The following is a 25,249-nucleotide window of genomic DNA, read 5'->3' on the forward strand; positions in this document are numbered from 1 at the left end:
CGATCATCTTTTTGTCCTGTGGAGTGGACCCAACAGGGGGAAGCAAGCTTCTAAGGCTACGATTGCTCGCTGGTTGAAGGAGGCAATTTCTTCGGCCTACATTTGCAAAGACCGACCAGTTCCTGAAGGCCTAAAAGCTCATTCTTTACGTTCTCAAGCGACTTCTTGGGCAGAGTCTCAATCGGTGTCGCCGAAAGAAATATGTAGGGTGGCTACATAGAAATCTGTTCATACTTTTGCTCGTCACTACCGACTCAATGTTCAGGCTCCAGCCTTTGGTTCCTTTGGTCGGCAGGTGCTTCGAGCAGGACTGTCTGGGTCCCACCCTCTGTAGGGAAGCTTTGGGACATCCCGTGGTCTGGACTGATCCGGGTACATACAGGGAAAGGAAAATTAGTTCTTACCTGATCATTTTCGTTCCTGTAGTACCACAGATCAATCCAGACACCCGCCCGTTCTTCTGGCCGCTCGAATTTTCTTCCTGTTATTTTTTATTTTTTCCTTCTTATAGGACTCTCTCTTTTTTGATCCCTGCATCATCTTCCTGGAATTTACTAATAGGCACCGGAAGCATCGTTACGATGATCGGGGGTAGATATACAAGAGCGTTTAGTTACACAGTTCATTCAGTTGTTCTCTTATTTTGTTGGTTTAAATTAAATTACTAGTTATCCTGTTACTTGCTTGATCTTGTATTTTCTGCTTTGACAATGGTTATACTGAGGGTTCCAGGGTGGGTTCCGTCCTTATATGGGCTGCCCTTAGAACTTTGGTCTGTCTCCACCTGCTGGAACGGGGGCTTAACCCATGGTCTGGACTGATCCGTGGTACTACAGGAACGAAAATTATCAGGTAAGAACTAATTTTCCTTTTTCTCAAAAACTGACTACTGCAATGCCTTATTATTAGGCCTCCCAGCTTCTACCAGCAGACCCCTTCAACTTCTGCAAACCTCAGCTGCCAGAATACTAACTAATACTAGGAAATTTGAACACACAACCCCTATTCTAAAAGAATTACATTGGCTTCCTATCACACACAATATCCAGTTTAAAACTGTATCCTTAATCCATAAGACCCTTTATAATGACAAAGTAGAATGGCTTACTGCTGCCCTTCATTTTCACACTACTCAAAGAAACACAAGATCAGCAAGTAATGGGACATTACTTATCCCATCTCCCAGATCAGCACATCTTAACACCGTTAGTGAGAGAGCTATATCAATTGCTGGGCCACAATTATGGAACTCCTTACCACAAAATTTAACACTTGAACCGAATATTAGAACATTTAAGAAGGGAGCTAAAACATGGCTCTTTCAGCAAGCATTTTCTTAATTCTAATGATAAATAGTATATATCACGTTTCTTTTTTCTAATTAAATTTTTATTGTATGTTAGATGTTTTATTAAGTATTTGATGTATTTGATGATTTTATGATTATAATACTATAATTCAATTTTATGTTAATTGTGTATTTTACATTTGATTGTAAACTGATGTGATGTTCCGTACGAACGTCGGTATATAAAAACAAATAAATAAGTGCGGAAGTACCAGTTCCCAGAGCGGAGCTCCGTCAGGGGGAGATACTCCATTTATTTTCTGGTCCCCAAAAAGGAGGGCTCGTTTCGGCTGATATTCGATTTAAAGAAGGTCAATGCAAAACTCAAGGTGCCACGCTTTAGAATGGAAACCCTCAGGTTGGTCATAGCGGCCATATGCAAAGGAGAATTCCTGGCTTCCTTGGATCTCATGGAGGCTTATCTACATATTCCCATCCATCAGGATTCTCAACGTTTTCTCCACTTCATGATTCTGGGTCAACATATTCAGTTTCAGGCTCTTCCGTTTGGTCTCGCCATGGCTCCGCGGACTTTCACCAAGATGATGGTGGTGGTGGCAGCTTTCCTTCGAAAGGAGGGTATTCTAGTTCACCCATATTTGGACGATTGGTTGATCAGAGCCAAGTCAGAGTCTCTATACCACAAGTCGGTTCATCGAGTTCTCGAAGTCCTTCAGTCCCTAGGTTGGGTAGTGAATCACGACAAAAGTCAGCTATCACCAACACAAACTTTGGAGTATTTAGGAGCTCGGTTCGATACTCTTATAGGCAGAGTCTTTCTCTCTCAAGATTGAATCTTGAAACTTCAGGCCCAGATCCGCCGTTTTTTGCGGTTGCAGGTACCCAAGGTCTGGGACTACTTACAGGTACTCAGCTCGATGGCCTCCATGCTGGACTTGGTTCTCTGGGCGTTTTCCCATATGAGACTACTACAGAGGTCATTGTTGTCCTGCTGGAAGCCAGTATCAGAAGAATATCATATCCGCTTACCTCTCAAAGGTTTGCCGAGAGACAGTCTGTCATGGTGGCTTCAGACTTCCAATCTCAGTCGGGGAGTAAACCTCGAAGTTCCCGATTGGATGGTGGTTACTACCGATGCCAGTCTCTCTGGATGGGGAGCAGTTTGTTAGTCCCATTCGATTCAGGGATCCTGGTCCACAAGACAGTCTGTGTGGTCTATCAACCGTCTAGAGCAGCGCTTCTCAGCCGGTGTGTTGCGACACACCAGTGTGTTGCCAAGCACTGGCTGGTGTGTCGCATGCTCCCGGTCTCTCCCGCTGCTCTTTCTTCCCTGCTGCCGTTGCCGCCGGGCTATCAGCCCGTTCAAGCCCAGTGGGAACAGCAGCAGTGCTAAAAGAAGCTGTGGCACCCGTGGCTGGCCTTTTCTTCTTCCCGCGCCTGCCCCCCCCCCCCCCGACCCGGAACAGGAAGTGATACGCGGTGCGCGGGAAGAAGAAAGAGCCGTGCTGTGTGATAAAGTAGCGGCGGCTGCAGCATCGGCCCCCGAGCAATTGAAGCAGCCGGTAATCAAGAAAGGAGAAAGCAGCATGAGCCTCCCGCGGCTGATGGGATTCTACTTTCTTGGCTTGCGGGGGCTGGAGGAAGAGGCTGCTGCAGCTACCATTTGTGCTCGGGGGGGGGGGGGAGAGGAAGTGAGTGAGAGAGAGAGAAGAAGCCAGCCAGCCAGAGTGTAAGTGAGAGAATGTATTTGATCGAGAGCATGTGTGTGAGAGAAACTGGTCAGAGAGCTGATGTATGTGTTTCTCACAGGACAAGCAGGATGGTTGTCCTCACAAATGGGTGACATCGAGGATGGAGCCCAACCACGGAAAAACTTCTGTCAAAGTTTCTGGAACTTTGACTGGCCCCTACTGGGCATGCCCAGCACGGCACCAACCCTGCAGCCAGCAGGGGTCCCCTTTCAGTCTTCTTTTTTCCGCGCAGCAGTAGCCACGCGGTTAAGGAGCTCTTACCACATTCCTGACAGGAATTTCTTCTTGAACTTCTTTGAAGTAAAATTCACCCCACAGGGGTCCCCCCTCTATCTAAATTTAGCCTGCGGTACTTCGGTAAGTTTTTTTCGCCGATTACCGTCGAGTTCGGCCCTCGCGGCCTGCTGGCCGTCGACCGTCCCACGGCTAAATTTTTGATCAATGGCCATGGCGTCGGGGTTCCGTCGGTGCCCAGATTGTACGCACACCATGTCTATCACAGACCCTCACAGAGTCTGTGTATTATGTTTAGGGAGTGAGCATGGTGTCCTGACTTGCACCAAATGTGCTCTTATGACACCAAAAGGTCGCAAAGCCAAAATGGAGAAGATGGGACTCCTGTTCCATGCTCACACTCCGACGACGTCCATCGCATCGACGTCCTCGGAACCGGCACCGTCGAAGTCCTTCCATCGTCGGCAACCTCCCGGTGACCGTCTGCCATCGACGTCTCCATGACCATCGACTCCCGTCCCTTCCCCCGAGGATCGTGGGGATCGGAGGGAAAAGCATCGTCATCGACATCGCAAGTCTCGGACCGTCAAGGAATCGAAGTCATCAACCTCGGTACCGTCCGAGCCTCCACCGAAGAAGTCTCGATCAGAAGCGGCACCGTCCACTTCTGTTTCTGAGACACCGAGGCAACCCTCACCTCATCGGGGTTTGGGAGCCGCGATTCCACCGGTGGTCCCTCCGGCTCAGCCTCAGCCTCCCTCTTCTGCGGAGCCGGGTATTGTTACCCCAGGTCTCCGAGAAGAACTGGACCGGCTGGTCCAGGAGGCCATCGACAAAGCGATGCAACGGTTCCAGACTCCTTCGGCACCGACTCCGCCACCGAGAGTGGAACCAGTCACCGACCCGATTCCAGCAGCGCTGGCACCGCTGCTCACCCGGATGGAAGCTCTCATGACCGCCCTTCCACCGGTGATACCTGGGTCACCGACAGCACCGGTGCGCTACCAACTTCATCTGGTGCAGAAACACCATATCGAATTCCTCCTTCGGGAGTGGTTCCATCGATGCCGTGTCGTCCCTCGCCACCGATACATTCCTCCGGGGCGATACGCACATCGGCTCCTTCGATGCCGGCACCGATGCCTCCAAGGGTATTTTCGATGCCCCCGGTGGTTCCTTCGGGTTTCTCGGAGCCTCAACCGGGACCTTCAGGTATCCAACCCCCTCGTGGTCCTACAGGTCAGCAACCAGACCCTTATGACACCTGGGGTGATGATACTTCCACAGATACCGATGATTTACCTTCACCACCCTCTCCTGCTGAAAGCAGAAAGCGTTCTCCCCCCGAGGACCTCTCTTTCACCAATTTTGTGAAGGAAATGTCTGAATTGGTCCCTTTTCAGCTTCAGTCAGAGCAAGATGACAGGCACCAAATGATGGAGATACTCCAATTTCTGGATGCCCCAAAAGTCATCACTTGGAGCTTCTAAAAAAGAATTGGGAAACTCTGGATCTATTGCTCCAGTAAACAAAAAAGCTGACTCTACTTACCTTGTACAGTCAGCACCTGGCTTTCAAAAACCTCAGCTAGACCACCACTCTGTTGTGGTAGAGTCAGCTCAAAAGAAAGCTAAAAGAATGAAGCCATATTCATCCATACCTCCTACTAAGGAGAACAAGTTCCTAGATAGTATAGGCAGAAAAGTATACCAAGGGGCCATGCTCATTTCCAGGATAGCTTCTTATCAGCTGTATATGACCCAATACAATAGGGTCATTTTTAAGCAGATACAAGAATTTTCGGATACCTTACCAGAACAATTCCAACAACACCTTCAAACCCTCGTACTTAAAGGATTTGAAGCTGGAAAGCATGAGATAAGAACATCTTATGACATCTTCGATGCTTCCACTAGACTGTCTGCTACAGCCATCTCAGCAAGACGCTGGGCTTGGCTTAAGTCTTCTTTTTTTTTTTTTTTAATTCTTTATTTTCAAATTTTGAAATTACACCCAAGAATAACCTTGTACAGCAAAAAAAATGTTTGCATAATCCATAGACTTTAGAGGAAAATGTAATAAGTGAGTTACCCTCATCCCATATTTTTACAAACATCAGCGCAAATTAAAGGAAAACAAATTTACAATTAATATTAACAACCAAGTGATGCCATTACAACTTTTACTAATGAGCCGAGACTTGAGGGGATGCCTCTTGGGTTCTGGCTTCTATGAAAGCCCTGAGTTGTGCTGGCTCTAAGAAGTTATACATAACACCAGAATGCTTTACACAGCATTTACATGGGTATTTTAACGTAAAATTAGCACCCAACTGAAGCACTAACGATCGCATATTTAGAAACTCTTTACGTCTAGTTTGGGTTGTTTTAACCACTTCAGGGTAAATCCAAATCGGATAACCGTATACTTTACAATGCCTATTTCGAAAAAATTGTTTCATTACATAATTACGGTCGGAAAGAAATGCAAATGAAATTAACAATGGTTTCCTTTGGGTTATCTGTGTGTCCATGGAAATTTCTAATATGTCAGATATATTTAACATTGGTGTTTGAATCTCAACTCCTCCCGTTGCTTCAGTTTGTGTCCTTTGTTGGAGATAATAAGCCTTAGTAATCACTGGCAAAGCAGTTTCTGGTATTTTTAGAATTTGCTTCATGTAATTTCGGAATAAATCCATCGGAGAAAATAGGGCCACGACTGGAAAGTTCAGAACCCTTAAATTATGGGCTCTGAGAGCATTTTCGATACCTTCTAGTCGTTTATTTGTAATATTATCTGATATTACCAGTTTCTGCTGCACATTTTCAACCTTTGAAACCTTTTTATCCAAATCTTCCACCTTTTTCCCAAAATTGGAAATAAGGTTATTATTCACCAAAGTTTGATTCCTGGTTTCTAAAGATACAGCAGATAAACTTTTAATAGACAGTTCGATCGATTTCAATATTGCCCAAATCCCATGCAATGTTATAGTTTCAGGAGTGGATATAGTAAAACCCGCAGCTAGGGCTTTCAAATGGCCATCTCCCGCTTCCTCCTCAATGCTCACCAACCTTCCTTTGCCATCTGATGTCATTGGCTTTTCCTTCTTTATAGCCCCCTGTAGAGACTCCGGAGTTAAAGTTGTTAAAACTCTTTCTGGACTCAGAGCCACCACTCCTTCCAAACTACGGGTCTCTCGGGGGTTAGCCTCCCGGTCTGCAGGGTCTCCTCCGGTCGACTCAAACGCCGAAGGAGTCCTCACTTCTTCCGGGGTTCCAGGGGATATCGCGATGTTTCCAGGGTGAGCTGGTCTCCTCGGCTCTCCGGGGCTTAGAGTGATGTCACAGGTCAAGGGAGTCTGTGCACGCTCCTGCACTGCAGTCCCAACAACAAAGCTGTCCGGGGATGAAGTAATGGCTCCCGCGAAGAACTCTTCGATTCGAGGCTGTCGGGGATCCACAGAGGGTGAGTCTTCTCTCGCCTCTCTTATTTTCCCCTTTCTTTTAGTGTGCGGCATTGCCCCGTGAAGAAAAAAGAACGTAAAGGTAAGAGCCTCTCCTCTCTGTGTTCACTCCGGTCTCACTTGGCGGCCATCTTGCCTCCTGGCTTAAGTCTTCTGACCTTCGCCCGGAGGTTCAGGACAGGCTCTCTGACCTGCCCTGTTTAGGGGATAATTTGTTTGGTGAGCAAATTCACCAAATAGTTGCTGAATTAAAGGATCATCACGAGACCCTTAAACAGCTCTCATCAATTCCTTCTGACTTCCCTTCTAAACAACCGTTTAAGAGGGAACCCCCACACACCAAATCTAGGCCGTATCAAAAGCCTCAGCCCCGCCAACCTCGAAAGCAAAAGCCCACAACAGCTCCGCAACCAGGCCCTGTGTCGGGGTTTTGACTTTCACTTAGAGAGCAGACGCCTAATCCCTCTACCAAATATACCAGTAGGAGGTCGATTAAGCCACTTTACAGAAACATGGCATCGCATCACCACAGATCAATGGGTGCTAGCGATAATTGCACAGGGTTACCATCTAAACTTCCTAACTCTTCCTTCGGACTCTCCACCTCTGCAAGTGTGGAGACTTACCGACCACTCTGTCCTTCTAGAGCAGGAAGTTTCCCTTCTCCTCCAGTCCAACGCTATAGAACCTGTTCCTCTCTTACAACAAGGACTGGGGTTCTATTCCAGGTACTTTCTGATCCCAAAAAAGTCAGGAGGACTTCGACCAATCCTGGACCTACAGGCCCTCAAGTATCTTCACAGAGAAAAGTTCAAGATGGTAACCCTGGGCTCGCTTCTCCCTCTGCTGCAAAGAGAGGACTGGCTTTGCTCTCTAGACCTCAAAGACGCTTATACCCATATTGCGATAACTCAGTCTCATTGCAAATACCTCCGATTTCTAGTAGGCCAAAACCACTATCAATATCGAGTGCTCCCATTTGGCCTAGCATCCGCACCACGAGTTTTCACCAAATGTCTCGTAGTGGTTGCAGCGTTCCTCAGGAAGGAAGGCATCCATGTCTACCCCTACTTGGACGATTGGTTGATCAGGGCCCCAACCCAGCAAATCGCTCGGTCTTCCCTGACCCTGACAATTCGAACTCTAATTTCTCTAGGATTTCTTGTCAACTACGAGAAATCCTACTTACTCCCATCTCAAACCTTATCCTTCATTGGAGCAGACTTGGACACCTTACAGGCAAAAGCCTTCCTTCCTCATCAACGTGTCCAAACCCTTGTGTCCCTAGCTTGCCAGTTGCAGTCTCAACCCACAGCAACAGCTCGCCAATTCCTCATTCTCCAGAGACACATGGCCTCCTCAGTTTATGTGACCCCAATGGCCCGCCTGGCCATGAGAGTCATGCAATGGACTCTAAAATCACAATGGATCCAAGCCACTCAGCCTCTGTCGACCATTGTCCGCATCACCGATGCACTTCGTCTGTCTCTTGCCTGGTGGAAAAATCGATCCAACCTCCTCCAAGGCTTGCCCTTTCATCCACCAGATCCTCAAATAATTCTCACCACCGACGCTTCCAACGTCAGCTGGGGAGCCCATGTAAACAGTTTACAAACCCAAGGATTCTGGTCTCTAGAGGAAGCCAAACACCAGATACATTTCCTGGAGCTTCGAGCAATCCGATATGCTCTCCGGGCTTTTCAAGATTGCCTATCAAATCACATAATCTTGATTCAGACGGGACAACCAGGTGGCCATGTGGTACATCAACAAACAGGGAGGCACAGGCTCCTTCCTTCTCTGTCAGGAAACTGCGCAGATTTGGGCGGAAGCCCTCTCCCGTTCCATGTACCTCAGGGCCACCTACTTGCCGGGAGTAGAAAATGTCTTGGCAGACCGGCTGAGCCGTGTCTTCCAACCACACGTGTGGTCACTCAATCCCTTGGTAGCGACCTCTCTTTTCCAAAAATGGGGTTATCCCCACATAGACCTCTTTGCGTCCCCTCAGAACCACAAAGTGGCCAATTACTGCTCTCTCATTCGGACTCAGCACTATCGGCCCAGGGATGCATTCTCCCTCCCGTGGACAACCGGTCTGCTTTATGCATTCCCTCCACTTCCTCTTCTGTCGAAGACTCTTGTGAAGCTACGTCAGGACAAGGGAACCATGATCCTGATAGCACCGCACTTGCCACGCCAAGTGTGGTTTCCCATACTCCAGGATCTCTCCATCCGCAGACACATTCCCCTGGGAAAGGACCCGCATCTGATTACTCAAAACAACGGATGCCTCCTCCATCCCAATCTCCAAGCCTTGTCCCTGACGGCATGGATGTTGAAAGGTTAGTCCTTCAACCATTCAACCTATCGGATTCAGTTTCTCGTGTCCTCATCGCTTCACGAAAGCCTTCCACAAGAAAATCTTACTCCTATAAATGGAAAAGGTACACATCATGGTGCACTTCTCAGTCCCTTGATCCCCTTTCCTGTCCAATTCCTAAATTTTTGGACTATCTTTGGCATTTGTCAGAATCAGGTCTAAAGACCTCTTCCATTAGAATGCATGTCAGTGCGGTAGCCGCCTTCCATAAAGTTATCGGGGATGTCCCTATTTCAGTACAACCCCTTGTAACACGCTTTCTTAAAGGCTTGCTCCATTTGAAGCCACCTTTATGTCCTCCGGCCCCATCTTGGGACCTTAATCTGGTTCTTGGTCGCCTTATGAAACCACCCTTCGAACCTCTTCACTCCTGTGACCTTAAATATCTCACATGGAAAATGATTTTCCTTTTGGCTATCGCTTCAGCTCGCAGGGTTAGTGAGTTACAGGCCCTAGTTACCTATCCGCCCGGTCCTGCAGGACCGGGCGGTACTCCGCACTCACCCTAAATTCTTACCTAAGGTAGTTTTGGAGTTTCATATTAATCAACCCATCATACTACCTATTTTCTTTCTCAGGCCCCACTCCAACTCCGGGGAACAGACTCTGCATACCCTCGACTGTAAACGAGCTCTAGCTTTCTATCTAGACCGTACAGTTGCCCACAGGAAGAGCACTCAATTATTCGTCTCTTTCTATCCTAACAAGTTAGGGCAACCCGTGGGTAAGCAGGCTCTTTCCTCCTGGTTGGCGGACTGCATATCCTTTTGCTATGAGCAAGTGGGCATTCCCTTTCAAGACCGTGTTAAAGCACACTCTGTGAGGGCCATGGCGACTTCAGTAGCACACCTTCGATCGGTGCCGCTTCCTGACATCTGCAGGGCTGCTACCTAGAGTTCTCTCCATACCTTTGCAGCCCACTACTGTCTGGACAAAGCTGGAAGACAGGATTCCATCTTCGGCCAAACTGTCTTGCGTAACCTTTTTCCAACATGACGTACCAACACCCTTCCGCCTGCCCGGTGGGGTGCAGATGTCCTCTACCAAATTCCACCCCAGTTGTTGTGCCTGTTGCACGCCGTTGGGCACCTTTGGTGCACGTTCGGACATCCTCAGCTCAGTACTCACCCATTTGTGAGGACAACCATCCTGCTTGTCCTGTGAGAAAGCAAATGTTGCTTACCTGGTGTAACAGGTGTTCTCACAGGACAGCAGGATGTTAGTCCTCAGGAAACCCGCCCGCCGCCCCGCGGTGTTGGGTTCGTTTTTCTTATTTTATTTTTCGGCACTGCCTGTAGCTTTGAAACAAGACTGAAGGGGGACCCCTGCTGGCTGCAGGGTTGGTGCCGTGCTGGGCATGCCCAGTAGGGGCCAGTCAAAGTTCCAGAAACTTTGACAGAAGTTTTTCCGTGGTTGGGCTCCATCCTCGATGTCACCCATTTGTGAGGACTAACATCCTGCTGTCCTGTGAGAACACCTGTTACACCAGGTAAGCAACATTTGCTATATGTGAGAGACAATAAAAGTGACTGCTCAAGGAGATGACTGATGTTTATGTGAGAGTGTGAGACAGGGATTTATATTTATTTATTTATTTATTTATAATTTTTATATACCGAGGTTCTTGAATGAAATACAAATCACTCCGGTTTACATAAAACAGTGAGACGCCCAAAATGGGGATAGGGGCTTTACATAGAACAATAGAACAAAGTACAAATTGAACGTAGTATAGTTACAGGGAACATTCGAACTAGTAGTATAGTTACAGGGAACATTTGAACTAGGTATAATGGTACAATTACAGACTCAGAATGAGAACACCCAAAGAGAAAAGTGGGGGGGGGGGGGGGGGGGGGGGCTTTATATTGAACACTATAACAAAGTACAAAATTGAACATAGCATAGCTATAGGGAACATTTGAACTCTGTGTAGTATTAAAGGTTGCAAAGGACATTTGAACTTGGGATAATGGTACAGATTTGAGGTCGGGACAATGGTACAGATTACAAAAAACAATTGAGTAAAGTAGCTTAAAAAGGAGACAAGGGAAATGAAAACAAGAGGTACTATGGAATATAGGGATTGCAAGTACTAGCACTTGAGTAAATCGCTCTGTGCTGAAATTTGTTGAGGGCATTAGGTCCGGGAAAATGCCTAAAAGAGTTTTCAAGTTATAAAAGTGATGCAACGTGGGATGTGACTGATGTGGTGTGTGTGTGTGTATGTGGTGTGTGTGTGTGAGAGAGAGAGAAAAAGCATGGAAGTGAGAAATCTAGGTATGTGAGAGAGCATGAGAGTAAGAAGCCTGGTGTTGTGCGGGTATGTGTGAGAGAGAGCATGGGAGTGGGAAGCCTGTGTGTGTGTGTGCATGCATGAGAGAGAGAGACTGGTTGGTAAGGTGACTGTGTGTGTGAGAGAAAAAGACTGGTGTGTGTGAATGTGAGAGAAAGAATGTGATTCAGGGAATGAGAAACCTGGGCAGTGGAGAGCGAGCATGGAAATGAGAGAGACTGGTGTGTGTGTGTGTGTGTAACAGAGAGAAAGTGATTATGGGAATGAGAAGCCTGTGCATGTGAAGAGTGAGCATGGAAGTGAGAAACCTGGGTGTGTGCGAGACACAGCATGGGAGTGAGAAGCCTGTATATCTGAAAGAGAACATGGAAATGGGACGCCTGTGTGTGTATGCATGAGAGAGATCAGGTGACTGGTGTGTGTGTGAGAGAGAGAGAGAGAGAGAGAGAAAGTATTATGGGAATGAGAAGCCTGTGCATGTGAAGAGTGAGCATGGGAGTGAGAAACCTGGGTGTGTGTGAGACACAGCATGGGAGTGAGAAGCCTGTATATCTGAAAGAGAACATGGAAATGGGACGCCTGTGTGTGTATGCATGAGAGAGATCAGGTGACTGGTGTGTGTGTGAGAGAGAGAGAGAGAGAAAGTATTATGGGAATGAGAAGCCTGTGCATGTGAAGAGTGAGCATGGGAGTGAGAAACCTGGGTGTGTGTGAGACACAGCATGGGAGTGAGAAGCCTGTATATCTGAAAGAGAACATGGGAGTGGGAAGTCTGTGTATGCATGAGAGAGATCAGGTGACTGGTGTGTGTTTGTGTGTGTGAGAGAGAAAGAAATTGATTATGGGAATGAGAAGCCTGTGCATGTGGAGAGAACAAGCGTGGGAGTGAGAGACTGGTGAGTGTGTGTGAGACAGAGAAAGTGATTATGAGAGTGAGAAACCCATATATGTAAGTGGAACACAGGAGTGGGAAGCCTGTGTGAGTGTATGGCGTGAGAAACTGTTCAGGAAGGTGACTGGTGTGTTTGTCAAAGACTGTTTGGGAGATGATTGGTGTGTGAGAGACAGAAACTGGTCATGGGGGCATGACTGGTATGGTGTGTGTGTGTGTGTGTGAGAGACATGGGCACTAAGGAAGAGGACCATGAGTATAGAGCTGCTTCTGCTGTGTGCTATGGCCTGCATGGAAGAGGAGTAGGAGAGCTGCTGGAGGGGGTAAGTAAAGGTGGCTTTTTAAGTTTATTTTTCTTGATTGACTGCCATTTTAATTATTTAATATTATGTGATGTCTGCTTTTTTGAAATATTTTATTGGTGTTTGGAGAATTTTTAATAGTTTTTATGAGTTTTTAATTGTTGGATGTTATTCTGTTCAAGGCTGTTTTGAAACATTTATTCTGCTTATTAGTATAGTTTTACAATTATTTCTGTGTGGGGATCTATAGCTGCTTGCTAGTTCTGTTTTCCTAATAAGAGTTGTATTGGTTTTTAGGGCCTGATTTAATATTTGTAGTATTGCCTTTTCGTAGATAGAGTTGCTCCTGTTTGAGTGTATTCCATAATACAGGTGTAACTGTGTGCAGATTAGTTTATGTGCATTACTACAGATCCTGGGAGTATGTTAGGTCGGTTCTGTGTCTGTTACGGAGATGAGATATTTTACTAGCATGTAAGCGTTTGTATCAGTCTTATTTGTTGTGTTTTCTCAAAAGGACATGCATTGGTGGTAAACTGCTGTCTTTTCATAAGTAGGGCTATTGAGCCTGGAAGTAGAAGGAGTTTGAGTTGCTGTTACTGAGATGACACCAGAACATCTTTTTTGTAGGGTGAGTTGTATGGGGAATGTCATAATTCTGCTTTACATCCATTATTGTGGGTCAGGGAGGTTCCCGTGGATGCAAACTGTACTTTTACATCTAGCCCCATGACAATCATGGGTCAGTGTGTCACGCATGTGAGAACCATCTGTCAGGTGTGTCCCGACCGAAAAAAGGTTGAGAACCACTGGTCTAGAGACCAGGGCGGTTTGCTTGGCCTTGAAGGAGTTTCTGTCGTTACTACGGAATCGTCCAGTTTGAGCTCTGTCGGAGAACACAACAGCATATATAAATTGGCAGGGCGGAACCTAAAGCAAGGTAGTCTCTCCAAAGGCCTACGTTAAAGGGTTTGACACTTAAGGTAATTTTTCTCGTCGCCATTTGTTCAGCTAGAAGAATTTCTGAATTACAGGCGTTCTCACAGGACAAACAGGATGGTAGTCCTCACATATGGGTGACATCATCAGGATGGAGCCCAATCACGGAAAACTTCTGTCAAAGTTTCCAGAACTTTGACTGGCCCCTACTGGGCATGCCCAGCATGGCACTAACCCTGCAGCCAGCAGGGGTCCCCCTACATAAGAACATAAGAAAATGCCATACTGGGTCAGACCAAGGGTCCATCAAGCCCAGCATCCTGTTTCCAACAGTGGCCAATCCAGACCATAAGAACCTGGCAAGTACCCAAAAACTAAGTCTATTCCATGTAACCATTGCTAATGGCAGTGGCTATTCTCTAAGTGAACTTAATAGCAGGTAATGGACTTCTCCTCCAAGAACTTATCCAATCCTTTTTTAAACACAGCTATACTAACTGCACTAACCACATTCGCTGGCAACAAATTCCAGAGTTTAATTGTGCGTTGAGTAAAAAAGAACTTTCTCCGATTAGTTTTAAATGTGCCCCATGCTAACTTCATGGAGTGCCCCCTAGTCTTTCTACTATCCGAAAGAGTAAATAACCGATTCACATCTACCCGTTCTAGACCTCTCATGATTTTAAACACCTCTATCATATCCCCCCTCAGTCGTCTCTTCTCCAAGCTGAAAAGTCCTAACCTCTTTAGTCTTTCCTCATAGGGGAGTTGTTCCATTCCCCTTATCATTTTGGTAGCCCTTCTCTGTACCTTCTCCATCGCAATTATATCTTTTTTGAGATGCGGCGACCAGAATTGTACACAGTATTCAAGGTGCGGTCTCACCATGGAGCGATACAGAGGCATTATGACATTTTCCGTTTTATTCACCATTCCGTTTCTAATAATTCCCAACATTCTGTTTGCTTTTTTGACTGCTGCAGCACACTGCACCGACGATTTCAGTGTGTTATCCACTATGACACCTAGATCTCTTTCTTGGGTTGTAGCACCTAATATGGAACCCAACATTGTGTAATTATAGCACGGGTTATTTTTCCCTATATGCATCACCTTGCACTTATCGACATTAAATTTCATCTGCCATTTGGATGCCCAATTTTCCAGTCTCACAAGGTCTTCCTGCAATTTATCACAATCTGTTTGTGATTTAACTACTCTGAACAATTTTGTGTCATCTGCAAATTTGATTATCTCACTCGTCGTATTTCTTTCCAATTCATTTATAAATATATTGAACAGTAAGGGTCCCAATACAGATCCCTGAGGCACTCCACTGTCCATTCCCTTCCACTGAGAAAATTGCCCATTTAATCATACTCTCTGTTTCCTGTCTTTTAGCCAGTTTGCAATCAACGAAAGGACATCGCCACCTATCCCATGACTTTTTACTTTTCCTAGAAGCCTCTCATGAGGAACTTTGTCAAACGCCTTCTGAAAATCCAAGTATACTATATCTACCGGTTCACCCTTATCCATATGTTTATTAACTCCTTCAAAAAAGTGAAGCAGATTTGTGAAGCAAGACTTGCCCTGGGTAAAGCCATGCTGACTTTGTTCCATTAAACCATGTCTTTCTATATGTTCTGTGATTTTGATGTTTAGAACACTTTTCACTATTTTTCCTGGCACTGAAGTCAGGCTAACCGGTCTGTAGTTTCCCGGATCGCCCCTGGAGCCCTTTTTAAATATTGGGGTTACATTTGCTATCCTCCAGTCTTCAGGTACAATGGATGATTTTAATGATAAGTTGCAAATTTTTACTAATAGGTCTGAAATTTCATTTTTTAGTTCCTTCAGAACTCTGGGGTGTATACCATCCGGTCCAGGTGATTTACTACTCTTCAGTTTGTCAATCAGGCCTACCACATCTTCTAGGTTCACCGTGATTTGATTCAGTCCATCTGAATCACTACCCATGAAAACTTTCTCCATTACGGGTACCTCCCCAACATCCTCTTCAGTAAACACCGAAGCAAAGAAATCATTTAATCTTTCCGCGATGGCCTTATCTTCTCTAAGTGCCCCTTTAACCCCTCGATCATCTAACGGTCCAACTGACTCCCTCACAGGCTTTCTGCTTCGGATATATTTAAAAAAGTTTTTACTGTGAGTTTTTGCCTCTACAGCCAACTTCTTTTCAAATTCTCTCTTAGCCTGTCTTATCAATGTCTTACATTTAACTTGCCAATTTTTATGCTTTATCCTATTTTCTTCTGTTGGATCCTTCTTCCAATTTTTGAATGAAGTCTTCTTTTTTCCACGCAGCAGTAGCCTCGCGGTTTAGGAGCTCTGAACTGATTCCTGACAGGAAGTTTTCCTAACGGAATTAATTTAAAATACTTCGCCCCAGATGGGTCCCCCCTCTAACTTTCCTTGCCCGCGGTACTCCAGTAAGTTTTTTTTCACCGTTTTTCGTCTATTACCGTCGAGTTTGGCCCTCGCAGCCTACTGGCCGTCGACCGTACCGCGGCTCGATTTTTTTTCCATTACCATGGCATCGGGGTTTCATCGGTGCCCGGACTGTACTCGCACCATGTCTATCACAGACCCTCATGGAGTCTGTGTTTTGTGTTTAGGCCATGATGTCCTAACTTGTACCAAGTGTGCCCTCATGACACCTAAGGGTCGCAAAGCCAGAATGGAGAAGATTGGACTCCTCTTCCATGCTCACACCCCGACGCCGTCCATCGCATCGACGTCCTCGGAACCGGCACCGTCGAAGTCGCACCATCGACAACCGTCCAGTGACCGCCCTCCATCGACGTCTTCACGGCCATCGACTCCCGTATCTCCCCCTCATGATCGAGGGGATCGTAGGGAGAAGCATCGCCATCGGCATCGTAAGTCTCGGACCGTCGAGGGGGCGAAATCATCGACCTCGCCACCGTCCAAGCCACCGTTGAAGGAGCCCCGTCCAGGAGCGGCACCAACCACTCCTGCGACCAGGACATCGAGGCTACCCTCACCCGATCGGGGTTTGGGAGTCGCGATTCCGCCTGTAAAGGTGGTCCCTCCGACTGTGCCTCAGCCTCTCTTTTCTGTCACGGAGCCGGAGCTAATTGCCCCAGGTCTCCGGGAAGAACTGGACCGGCTGGTCCAGGAGGCCATCGACAAAGCGATGCAACAACTCCAGGTCCCTCCGGCACCTGCACCGAGAGTGGGAACCGGTCATCGACCTGATTCCAGCAGCGCTGGCACCGCTGCTATCCCGGATGGAGGCGCTCATGACAGCCCCGGGCTTTCAAAAGTCTCAGCTTGACCACCACTCAGTTGTGGTAGAGTCAGCTCAGAAGAAAGCGAAAAGAACGAAGCCACACTCCTCTACCCCTCCTGTCAAGGAATACAAGTTCCTAGACAATATTGGTCGACGAGTGTTCCAAGGGGCCATGCTCATCTCTAGAATTGCTTCTTACCAGCTGTACATAACCCAATACAATAGGGTTATCTTTAAGCAAATACAGGACTTCTCTGAAACCCTGCCTGACCAATTCCAAGAACATCTGCAAACCCTTGTCAATAAGGGCTTTGAAGCAGGAAAGCATGAAATAAGAACAGCTTACAATATCTTCGACACCTCCACTAGAGTGTCTGCAACTGCCATTTCGGCACGGCGTTGGGCCTGGCTCAAGTCCTCGGACCTTCGCCCAGAAGTACAAGACAGGCTCTCCGACCTGCCCTGTATTGGTGACAATCTATTCGGTGAACAGATTCAGCAAATAGTGGCTGATTTGAAGGATCACCATGAGACCCTCAAACAGCTCTCATCGATTCCTTCTGACTTCCCATCTAGACAACCCTCCAAGAAGGACCCTAAGAAGTCGTTCTTCCGGCCAAGGAAGTACTATCTCCACAGACAAGGACCCGAGTGACGAGGACTTATCATAAATCCCAGCCTTGCCAGCCTCGCAAGCAAAAGTCACAAGCAGCTCCCCAGCCGGGGCCTGCTTCAGGCTTTTGACTTTCACTTGGAGAGCAGCAGCCTAATCCCTTTGCCAAGCATACCGGTGGGAGGTCGACTATGCCACTTTCATGGAATGTGGCAAACTATCACAACTGACCAATGGGTGCTGGCAATCATTGCTCAGAGTTACCATCTGAATTTTCTTGCTGTCCCACAGGACTCCCCACCGCTACAAGCATGGAGACTAGCGGACCACTCTGCCCTTTTGGAGCAGGAGGTTTCCCTTCTTCTCCAGTTAAGAGCAATAGAACCCGTTCCTCTTTCGCAACAAGGCCTAGGGTTCTATTCCCGGTACTTTTTGATTCCCAAAAAATCTGGGGGCCTTCGTCCAATTCTGGACCTACGTGCCCTCAACAAGTACTCCAGCGGGAAAAGTTCAAAATGGTAACCTTGGGCTCCCTTCTACCTCTTCTACAAAGAGGAGACTGGCTCTGCTCTCTAGACCTCCAGGACGCATACACCCACATTGCGATAGCTCCAGCTCATCGCAAGTACCTCCGGTTCTTAATAGGCCCAAAGCACTATCAATACCGGGTGTTTCCATTCGGCCTAGCATCGGCACCACGAGTCTTTACCAAATGTCTCATAGTTGTCGCAGCCTTCCTCAGGAAAGAAGATGTTCACGTCTACCCCTATCTAGACGACTGGTTAATCAGAGCCCCAACCCAGCAAGCAGCTCGCTCATCCCTGGATTTGACCCTACACACTCTAATCTCTCTAGGATTTCTCGTCAATTGCGAGAAATCTTACCTAGTCCCATTTCAAACCTTGTCTTTCATTGGGGCAGACTTGGACACCTTACAGGCAAAAGCCTTCCTACCTCAACAACGAGTACAAACCCTTGTGTCTCTCGCTCACCAGTTGCAGTCTCAGTACACAGCAACTACTCGGCAATTCCTTGTCCTTCTCGGACACATGGCGTCCTCAGTCCATCTCACTCCAATGGCCCGCCTGGCCATGAGTCATGCATTGGACTCTACGGTCACAATGGACTCAAGCGACTCAGCCTCTCTCAGCCATTGTCCACATTACCGACGCACTCAGTCTGTCTCTCGCCTGATCAGAACAATCTCCTCCAGGGACTGCCTTTTCACCTACCAGATCCTCAACTCATTCTCACCACCGATGCTTCCAACCTCGGCTGGGGAGCTCATGTGAACGATCTACAGACACAAGGATCTTGGTCTCCAGAGGAAGCCAAACACCAGATAAATTTCCTGGAGCTTCGAGCAATGCGATATGCTCTCAGAACTTTTCAGGATTACTTATCAAATCACGTCATCCTGATTCAGACGGACAACCAGATGGCCATGTGGTACATAAACAAGCAGGGAGGCATAGGCTCCTTCCTTCTCTGTCAGGAGGCCGCTCAGATTTGGGCGGAAGCCCTCTCCCACTCGATGTACCGCAGGGCCACCTACTTGCCGGGAGTGGACAATCTCTTGGCGGCAAACTGAGTCATGTCTTCCAACCACACGAGTGGTCGCTCAATCCCTCGGTAGCGACCTCTCTCTTCCAGCAATGGGGAAATCCCCAAATAGACCTCTTTGCGTCCCCTCAGAACCACAAAGTACACAATTACTGCTCCCTCATTCGGAGTGAGCGCTCTCAGCCCAGAGATGCATTCTCCCTCTCGTGGGCAGCCGGGCTGCTTTATGCATTCCCTTCACTTCCTCTTCTCTCGAAGACTCTCGTGAAGCTCCGACAGGACAAGGGAACCATGAACCTGATAGCACCTCACTGGCCACGCCAAGTGTGGTTTCCAATACTCCAGGATCTCTCCATCCGCAGGCACATTCCCTTGGGAAAAGACCCGCTCCTGATCACTCAGAACGACGGATGTCTACGCCATCCCAATCTTCACGCCTTGTCCCTGACGGCATGGATGTTGAAAAGTTAATTCTTCAGCCGCTTAACCTTTCAGATTCGGTTTCTCGTGACCTCATCGCTTCACAGAAGCCTTCCACAAGAAAGTCTTATTCCTATAAATGGAAAAGGTATACATCATGGTGTTCTTCACAGTCCCTTGATCCCTTTTCCTGTCCAATCCCGAGATTTTTGTACTATCTCTGGCATTTATCGGAATCCGGTCTAAAGACTTCCTCAATCAGAATGCATGTCAGTGCGGTAGCCGCCTTCCATAAAGGTGTCGGGGATGTCCCTATATTGGTACAACCCCTCGTAACACGTTTTCTTAAAGGCTTGCTTCATATCAAGCCACCCTTGCGGCCTCCAACCCCTTCTTGGGACCTTAATCTGGTTCTTGGTCGGCTCATGAAACCTCCATTTGAGCCTCTTCACTCCTGTGACCTAAAATATCTCAAATGGAAGGTGATTTTCCTTCAGCTCACAGGGTTAGTGAATTACAGGCCCTAGTTACCTATCCGCCTTACACTAAACTCCTGCAGGACCGGGCGGTACTCCGCACTCACCCTAAATTCTTACCTAAGGTAGTTTCGGAGTTTCACGTTAATCAATCCATCATACTACCTACCTTCTTTCCCAGGCCCCGTTCCAATCGAGGAGAGCAGGCTCTGCATACCCTAGACTGTAAACGGGCTCTAGCGTTCTACCTAGACCGTACAGTTGCCCACAGGAAGAGCACTCAGCTATTAGTCTCCTTCCATCCCAACAAATTAGGGCAACCTGTGGGAAAGCAGACTCTCTCCTCCTGGTTGGCGGACTGCATATCCTTTTGCTATCAGCAAGCAGGCATTCCTTTTCACGACCGTGTTAAAGCACACTCGGTGAGGGCCATGGCGACTTCAGTAGCACACCTACGATAGGTGCCGCTTCCTGACATTTGCAGGGCTGCCACCTGGAGCTCACTCCACACCTTCGCAGCCCACTATTGCGTGGACAAAGCCGGAAGACAAGATTCCATCTTCGGCCAATCTGTCCTGCGTGACCTGTTTCCAACGTGACGTACCAACACCATTCCACCTACTCGGTGGGGTTTAGGATGCACTCTACCAAATTCCACCCCAGTTGTTGTGCCTGTTGCACGCCGTTGGGTACATTTGGTGCATGTTCGGACAAATCTCAGCTCGGTACTCACCCATATGTGAGGACTACCATCCTGCTTGTCCTGTGAGAAAGCAAATGTTGCTTACCTGTAACAGGTGTTCTCACTGGACAGCAGGATGTTAGTCCTCACGAAACCCACCCGCCGCCCCGCGGTGTTGGGTTCGTAACACTTTGTTTTTTTATTTTTTTGGCACTGCCTGTAGCTATAAAATAAGACTGAAGGGGGACCCCTGCTGGCTGCAGGGTTAGTGCCATGCTGGGCATGCCCAGTAGGGGCCAGTCAAAGTTCTGGAAACTTTTTCCGTGATTGGGCTCCATCCTGATGATGTCACCCATATGTGAGGACTAACATCCTGCTGTCCTGTGAGAACACCTGTTACAGGTAAGCAACATTTGCTTTATCTTGTCGAGATCCTTTCATTCAGATTTCGGAATCCAGAGTTTCTTTACGGATGGTACCTTCATTTTTACCAAAGGTAGTTTCAGCGTTTCATGTCAATCAGTCGGTGGAACTTCCGGCTTTTCCTAACTTACCGGCGTCGGATCCTAATGCGAAGGAGCTCAAATGTCTAGATGTTCGGAGAGCTTTATTGCATTACCTCGAGATTACCAATGACTTTAGGAGGTCCGATCACCTCTTCGTGCTGTGGAGTGGTCCTAATAAAGGTTCCAAGGCTTCTAAAGTCTCTATTGCATGATGATTGAAGGAGGCTATTTCTTCCGCGAATATTACATGGGGTTGGCCAGTTCCCGAAGACTTGTGTGCTCACTCCACATGTTCGCAAGCGGCCTCGTGGGCAGAATCTCAACTTGTTTCCCCCACAGGATATTTGCAGAGTGGCGACTTGGAAGTCATTGCATGCTTTTGCAAGGCACTATCGCTTTCATGTCGGGGCTCCGGCAAGCCCTTCCTTTGGCGAGAGTATTTTGCGAGCGGGACTCTCCAGGTCCCACCCTGGGTAAGGGCTTTGGTACATCCCAGGTGTCTGGACTGATCCGGGTACATACAGGGAAAGGAAAATTGGTTCTTACCTGCTAATTTTCATTCCTGTAGTACCACGGATCAGTCCAGAGCCTGCCCAATTAGGAGGGGGTTATATTAAGGGAGAGTTGTCCGCTCAGTTCTAAGATTGTTCTCTGTTGCATTCCATGTTCTTGTTAATTGTTGTTAATGGTTCCATATTTTTTTCTATTATCTGCTTTGATATAGATATATATACTGACGAACTGCAGGTGGCACGGTTGCTTAGATACAGTGTCAGCGAGGTTTTTTTCTCTGTCTCCATCTGCTGATAGGGGGAGATGAACCCAGGGGTCTGGACTAATCCATGGTACTACAGGAACGAAAATTAGCAGGTAAAAACTAATTTTCCTTTAATCAGGCATGAAAACTAAAGTATTTTCAGAAGTACGAAAGTTCCAGAGCAAGAGGTCATTGGTGGGACTCCCAAGACAGGAGCAATATCAGACAATATTTCTTCACATACAGGGTAAGGGGTCTAAGGAACGAACTCCCTATTGAGGTGGTGAAGTAAAAAACACCTGAGATAAACCAGAACATCCTTATAGGAAAAAGCCAGAGATCAACCGGGGTTTGTGGCATTTCACCAAAAGTGGGATTAGGCAGAGACCAGAAGGGCCTTATGATCTTTATCTGCTGTAATAGTCCATTTCTATGCCCCAAAATATACAGATTCCCCCATCCCAAACCAACATATCCAGTACTTTCAGACTGTGAGTCCTGTAGTCCCTTTCCCTTCCTCCTCTGGGATGCCTCTCACCCCAGGTTCCTCGCCTCCTGCACTGAGGGAGCCTCTCCCAGAGTGTTTGTGTCTCTCTAGAACATAAGAAGTTGCCATATTGGGTCAGACTGAGGGTCGATCAAGACCAGCATCCTGTTTCCAATAGTGGCCAATCCAAGTCACAAGTACCTGGCAAGTTCCCAAACAAAACCCCCCTCTCTCAGCTCTTCTTCTGGAGATTTTCCATATCACGGCTCTCTCCAGTTTTCTGCCTGTGCTCCTGTGATTTCTTAACTTGCAGTGTGTTTCCTTACAACTGCCTGTGACAGAGGTTATTAGGGCAGGACTGGGCCTCAAGAGGGGAGTGGATGCAGACAGCCGGACAGGTGACAGAGAGAGAGAGAGAGAGAGATTGGAATCTCATGGATTGTTTTTTCTCTCCCATTCAGGTATTTCGGGACAAAGTACTGGGGTACTTTAGGGATAAGAAAGCACCCAAGAGGAGTCACAGCGACAACCTGGTAAAGAAATGGAATAATAGTGCGGGGAGCCCCATGTGGGTGAGAACAGGAGGAAGGGTGTGCAGACATGAGAGGGGAGAACAGAGCACACCTCCCTTAGCTCTGGTCCCCGGCAGAGCTCAGCATTGTATGGAGGGTGGCCCGGGTGTGGGAGGGGGTCCCTCTGGATCCATTTGCTCATGCTGTCCGATGACGATGTTCAGTAATCCATGAACATGGCTCATTGCTTTCACCCTCTGCACTGCTTGTCCGCTCTTCATGGCGCCTTCCCTTCTTCCCTACCTCCTCCGCCACCAGCAAGAACCCCAGCACAGCTGAACCCTTAGGGCCAGTACCTACTCATTTAGACGGTGAGTCAGTGGCGTTCCCAGACATCTCAATGTCAGGCAGAGACTGGGATCACAGTATGCAAACTGGATGTCAGGAGATCATCTGGGTCTAGGCTTTGACCTGTTGTATGTAGGTAGATGTAGTTCTGAGTTCCTTAATAAAATAAGAGCTACATCTCCTAGCATTCAGTGGGGGCGGGAGGTGAGGGTGGTGGTGAAACCAGAACTAGATTAAACTGTCCTGAAAATTTTAAAATTAATTTAAAAAAGGATAAGAAATGATTCTTCTTGATTAAATGCCATACACAAGAGCAAAACCAAAACATTTGAAATGTAAATCTATAATCAGAAAGAGCTGTTTTATGAAAGAGGAAGCAAGATCCAGGGCACATGTTAGTCTTCAAAGCACCATACCCAAATGAATCAACACCAAGGGTTATGGAAGCCAAAGTGAGTGACAGAGTGCTTAATACAAAACTTCACAGGTACTAGAAGGAAACGGAGCTGGGTCTGTCTGACAGGCTGCAAGTACAGTAATAACTGGAAGTCCTAGAGTAAATGCAGGTGCTCTTTCCCTGTACGTACCCAGATCAGTCCAGACTCCTGGGTTTTGCTTTTCCGAGAATGGGATACCCCGGATCTGGGTTTGAAAATGCGTAAGGCCATGGACAAGCTATATCCTCTGCCAGAGGATGCTTTAGAGCTGCTTTGAGTACCCAAAGTAGATGCGGCAATCTCTTCTGTTACCAAGAAGACCACAATTCCGGTCACTGGAGCTACAGCACTCTAGAATCTGTAAGACAGGAAATTGGAAGTGCAACTTAAAAGGATTTTTGAGGTTTCTGCACTGGGAATGCGGTCGGCTATTTGCAGCAATTTCACCTTACGAGCGGGTCTCCTCTAGGATCAGCAATTGCAAGCTAACGTTGACTTATCGGATGAAGAGGCGGTCCAGGCAGGTCGTCTGGAAGCTTCGGTGACATACACCGCGGATGCACTGCCTGATCTTTTGCGCACATCGGCCAGATCCATGGTTTCAGCTGTCTCAACTCGTAGGCTCCTCTGGTTGAGAAACTGGTTCTTGCCCTTCAAAGGCAAACTACTTTCAGTAAGGATCTAGAAGATATGATCCAATCTCTGGGTGAGAATAAGATTCATTGGTTACCAGAGGATAGACTGAAATCCAAAGGTTCCTTTGCCTCTCAGGCCAGATTCAGAGGGAATCGAAGATTTTGCCCATCTAGACCACCCGTGTCCCCTTTTTGGCAAGATCCTAACAGGCAACAGACTTGGTCCCAGTCCTTTCGGGGCAGTCGATTTGGCAGACCTGGTAACTCCCAGTCTGCTTCCAGTGCAAAGGCATCACAATGAAGGGGCACAGGTCCATTCCTCGGTGCCGGAGACAGGGGGAAGACTGTCCCTGTTTTACAAGGAATGGACCAAAGGTAACGATGGACCAGTGGGTCCTTACCGTGATAAGAGACGGCTACGCTTTAGATTTTGCATGGTGCCCTCGGGACAGATTTCTAATTTCTCCCTGCATTTATGAAACCAAAAGAAGAGTGATGCAGGACACTACAACAACTTCTGCAACTAGAAGCCATCGTCTCAGGGCCTCCAGAGGCAAGAAGGAAGGGCCGTTACGCCATTTACTTCATAGTGCCAAAAAAAGAGGGATCTTTTTGGCCCATTCTGGATCTTAAGAGTGTAAACAGATTTCTCTGGGTTCCCCGGTTTCGCACAGAGACGCTTCGGTCTATCATTGCCTCGGTTCGCAAGGGAGAGTTTCTAGCATCCTTAGATCTCACAGAAGCGTATCTTCACATAGGCATTCGGTCAGTCCACCAGAGGTTTCTTTGGTTTTCTGTTCTGCATCAGCATTTTCAGTTTCGGGCTCTACCCTTCGATCTGGCTACAGCACCCAAGACATTCACCAAGGTGATGGTGGTGGTGGCAGCCTATCTCCGCAGAGAGGGGTTACTGGTGCATCCTTACTTGAACGATTGGCTAATCCGTGTGAAGTCAAAAGCGCAT

The 25,249-nt window shown here is 47.4% G+C and overlaps 1 protein-coding gene across 1 annotated transcript in view; it reads left to right on the forward strand.

Annotated features, from left to right (window-relative positions):
- LOC115086231 (acid-sensing ion channel 1C-like) overlaps positions 1-25,249 on the forward strand; it is a 461,666-nt gene that overhangs the window by 391,085 nt on the left and 45,332 nt on the right. The window contains exon 9 of the mRNA XM_029592693.1: positions 22,815-22,886. Within this exon, the coding sequence (XP_029448553.1) occupies positions 22,815-22,886 (72 nt within the window). The remainder of the gene's footprint in view (positions 1-22,814; positions 22,887-25,249) is intronic.

The sequence above is a fragment of the Rhinatrema bivittatum genome, chromosome 2 (genome assembly GCF_901001135.1).
Source record: "Rhinatrema bivittatum chromosome 2, aRhiBiv1.1, whole genome shotgun sequence".
Classification (NCBI taxonomy): Eukaryota; Metazoa; Chordata; class Amphibia; order Gymnophiona; family Rhinatrematidae; genus Rhinatrema; species Rhinatrema bivittatum.